Source organism: Primulina eburnea, chromosome 15 (assembly GCF_022965805.1).
Source record: "Primulina eburnea isolate SZY01 chromosome 15, ASM2296580v1, whole genome shotgun sequence".
NCBI classification, from domain to species: domain Eukaryota; kingdom Viridiplantae; phylum Streptophyta; class Magnoliopsida; order Lamiales; family Gesneriaceae; genus Primulina; species Primulina eburnea.
The window spans coordinates 6786591-6791142 of record NC_133115.1 but is presented as its reverse complement, the minus strand read 5'-3'; the positions used below and the strand labels follow the sequence as shown (position 1 = coordinate 6791142).

The following is a 4552-nucleotide window of genomic DNA, read 5'->3' as shown; positions in this document are numbered from 1 at the left end:
TTTTGGAATTGAAGTCTATAACCCGAAACAATTTTCTGAATCATCAAGTATTATTCTGAGTATTAAGTTCTTGGGAGACTAAATGATCAAGAAATTTTTCAGCACGCGCTTCAGTTATTCTATACGATCATTAGTGATAAATTTGTGCATATATTATTTCTTTGAGAAATACTTGTAAGTGACATTAAGAAGTTTTACTTGTCATTTTGTTTAAGTTGTGAGATTTTAAGAGTTTTAGTCAGGCTATTGGTAAGTACTATTGAAGTTCGTATTTGAAATTTTGTGTGACAGAAGGGGTGACGTAAGAGTTATTCAAGTCTCCGAATATCCAGAAATATTATCTGTGCATTTCTATTTCGGTTACCTTTATTCACTCTCAGTTTGATAACCTAATTGTTGTTTCACTTAGTCATTTTCTGTGTTCAAATCGTTTCAGTAAGTCTTTTCCCACGCAGTATCCAACTATTGGTTTATTGTTACCCAAACGATCGAGAATTACAATTCAGTGTTGCTAACCTAACTAAATTTACTTGCATATTTTTAGATTTTTTATTCACTTCTTCTAAATCAATCTCTTAATCCTAATAAAAACATATTGAAGAGTCTATCAGTAACTGAATAGTTTTATCATCATTAAAACGGAACATGAGTTTATAATTCTCTTCATTAAAACGGGGCTGGAGTTTATAAACTTATGTACTCTAATCAAGAAGCTGTTAGTATAGACCAAACAATATATAAAATTATTAACCAAATTTTTTAAAAAGATTCAGGGTATCCGAATTTCAGCGAACTAATCCACAACGGTGATCTTTTTCCCTTGGGCAAAAACTTGTGTGAGACGGTCTCACAGGTCGTATTTTGTGAGACAGATTTCTTATTTGGGTCATCCATGAAAAAATATTACTTTTTATGCTAAGAGTATTACTTTTTATTGTGAATATATATGTCTCACAGATAAAGATTCATGAGATCTTCTCACAAAAGACATACTCTTCTCCTTAAACGTAAATCCAGATAATGTTACAGCCTATAAGTTAGTGAACAATTTTTTTCTTGAATTAATGACGCTGGTATCCAAAATAATAATAATTCACTCATTCTCCAAAAAATCGAAGTTCAACATTTTAAAGTCCTACAATTATTTCTATATTATAAAAAAAATAGCCTATTTAATAATATAATCAGACCAAATTATAAAATACAAAAACTCTTGTAAGATCGTTGTATGGTTTAATTTTAAAACACGGATTTCTGACTCGATCCAAAAATTATTTTTTATAATATATATAAATAAAATTGACTAATCTCACAAATATTGATAGAATTGAAACAATCTCAAAAGACATCAACTCATGCAAAGTGACCAACACTAATCCCATATTATCCTTCCCCTTTAAACCTGTATCGCCTACACACCGCAACAAACATTTTGAGAACACGGCGAATTACTCTCTGAATGGAATTCCCCCTCTATTGATCGGAATTTGACTGGGAGATTATCTCCAGCGTCTTCAGGTGATGATTATCACGTGAATTTGAATCTGGTGGTTAATTGTTTGCTTTTTCAATCGCTGGATGATTTGGTGGCGTCAATAGTTATTTATCGTTAATTCTTATTGGTAATGGGGTTTTGAAGGTGTTGATTTGATTCGTCTTTGAATCTTACAAGGAATTCTGTAATTTTATATCATTCAATCAAATTATCAGCTGAAGATTGAATACTAGAAAGCGACAGAAGATGTCTTCGTCTCTGCTATCGCCAAATCCAGCTGTGAATCCCGACAGATCAGCCACCAGGAGGAGGAAGAACAAAATTCGAAGGGAAGAGAGCCTCGGCAATATCTCTCAGCAGCAAAATCCGCCTATTCAATGGAAATCAGACGCTCAGCAGCAAATCTACTCCTCGAAACTTCTTCAGGCGCTGCGGAAAGTCCGCGAAGGCAACTGCTCGCCGGCTCAAAAATCCGCTCCGAGGCGCGTGCGAGAAGCCGCGGACAAAGTCCTGGCCGCCACAGCCAAAGGCCGATCGAGGTGGAGCCGTGCCATGCTCACGAACCGGCTGAAAATAAAGTTCATGAAAAAGCATAACATCGCGAAGCGACAGCAATCGGTCATCACTGCCGTCACCCGTGGCAATAGCCGGTCGACGAAGAAATCGAAGGTCAGGATCTTGCGCCTGAAAACCAAGAGTTTGCCTGCTGTTCAGCGCAAGACGCGCGTTTTGAGCCGCCTGGTTCCCGGTTGCCGGCAACAACCGCTGCCCGTGGTGTTGGAGGAGGCGACCGATTACATCGCGGCGCTTGAAATGCAGGTACGCGGACCTGCATTTTTATTTAACTTAACCTTTACTCTTTCTTTAGTTTACTATTTATTATTATAGTATATATACTTCTATATTAAGTTTGAGCACATGATAGTAACTACATAAGAGGACACCAACTTTTCCTTCCTATTTTACCCTTATATAATATTAATATTACATTTTTGTTTTTTGTTGTTTTGTTTTGTTCTTTAAATTTCAACACACATTTTTATTTTATTTTTTTATTTCAACAATTCAAATATCAATTTAGTCACTCCATAAATTGTCAAATTACACTTTAATTCATCGATAATGATAAAAAAAATTTGTACACACGCATCGCGTGTGCATAGTAACTAGTATGTTATTATGGTAGACGAGATCCTACTTAAATGAGCACTAAATTTTCATTTTATTTAACGGATAAGATCTTGTCACACATATAATTTCAAAAAAAAAGTGATTTTATATATGCATAGACAAATCTTGGTCATCCATCCTATCATGAGAATAATTCTCACATGTTTAGGATGAAATAAACATGTTATTAGTAATCCACATTATCCCTATAAATTGAAAACTATAACTAATATTTAAATTCAAATGTCTAATGCAAGTTTGAGAGAAATGATTAGTATTTTTCTCAATTTATTTAACATAACAACACTATTCACTCTAATATAAGCCTAAGACGGTTTTGGATCTCGGATTGATTAATTGATGGTAATTTATGTGAGATGTTTTCACGGGTCGTATTTTGTGAGACATATATCTTATTTAGGTCATCCATGAAAAAATGTTACTTTTTATACTAAGAGTATTATTTTTTATTGTGAATATCGGTAGGGTTGACCCGTCTCACAGATAAAGATCTGTGAGACCGTCTCACAACATATCTATTTTTAATTTATTTCAGTTTTCCACTAAACTAAATCGCTCCAAAACGATTTTGGTTCTGCTTTTGGTTTCTGATTTGGTTATGATTTGAATTGATATTTATTTTTCTAAAATTTAGAGAGAAAAAAACATCGGAATATAACGTGAGAGTTTTAAAGTTAATTATTTGATAATTAAATTACATAATATTGTAAATATATAACTATAAATAAATAATGGATGAAATTTAGTTTATAGTTTAATTACACATATTAAGTATACTACAAAATTTTAAAGTACGTTTCCCATTACGATTCACATGGTTCTGATTCAGATATTGAAACCGTAACCAAAAATCGATTTACTGCTATTATTTGCTAGGTACGAGCAATGACGGCTTTAGCAGAGTTGCTTTCTGTTTCTGGAACTGGTTCTGGTTCTGGTTCTGGTTCATCTTCCTCCAGCGACGGGCATAGCCATCCCTCCTCAAGCCACCCTCCCACAGCCACTAGTTGATATGTTTCTTTTATAAATATTTTTTCTTCTGTTTTTTTTTTTTTTTTGAACTGATTTAAGATGGCAGTACATATGTAATTTTTTACATTTCTATTTTCATATCTTAATGTGTATATTATCACTTTACCTTCTGTTTCCACTCTTACAATTAATTTTTTTTATTATTTTCTAAAAAGAGAAATGTTTTCGATCTTTGTAATTCTACACATTTATTTGATATATGGTCGAAATGCGAATATATGGTGATGTGGTATACGCAATTCCTTAAAAAAAAGCTAACAAGTTTTTGTAGCAGTTTATTTGATAGTACAATTGTGTCAAGTGTGCAACTTTTTATTTTTTGTTTTGCCAGAGTTTATAAGAAATTTTACGGTTGCAATTAAAAATTGAATTTTGTTTCGATAAGTTCAAAAAACTAGCTCAGCTTTGGACCAAAATCGAAAAAACGATTGGTTGCAGGTTTCCCATATGATACTGTAATCGAAGTCTCACTTGCACAGTTTTAAATTTAAATATCGTTACCATCAACTTAAAACGTCGAATATATCAATTTATAATGGGAAAATCGTAAAAAAAAGGTACTTTTCTATGATAGACCGACTGAAATTAAGGTGAAATAGCTTTTAGCATACATTCACCTCATTTTTTTTTTATCGATGAACTACGTTCAATAGAGGATAGGGGATGTTGGGATATTTTAGTTTTGGTATTGGAAACCAAATTGAATACTAAACCCGTTAGAATTCTGAACATATCAGAAAAGACCGTAACTTAGCAACAAGGACATCCACAATCATGAACGAATATATTTGGAACATGTTATTGTTGTCAATTGAAAGTATATATAAATCACTT

At 32.9% G+C, this 4552-nt stretch overlaps 1 protein-coding gene across 1 annotated transcript; it reads left to right on the top strand.

The window, feature by feature from the left end:
• Positions 1-1369: 1369 nt before the first annotated feature.
• LOC140814024 (transcription factor bHLH148-like) lies at positions 1370-3850 on the top strand. Its single transcript, XM_073172876.1, has 3 exons — positions 1370-1518; positions 1711-2314; positions 3563-3850. The coding sequence occupies exons 2-3, from the start codon at positions 1742-1744 to the stop codon at positions 3695-3697; spliced, it is 708 nt and encodes a 235-aa protein (XP_073028977.1). The 5' UTR covers positions 1370-1518; positions 1711-1741; the 3' UTR covers positions 3698-3850.
• The last annotated feature ends 702 nt before the right edge of the window (positions 3851-4552 follow it).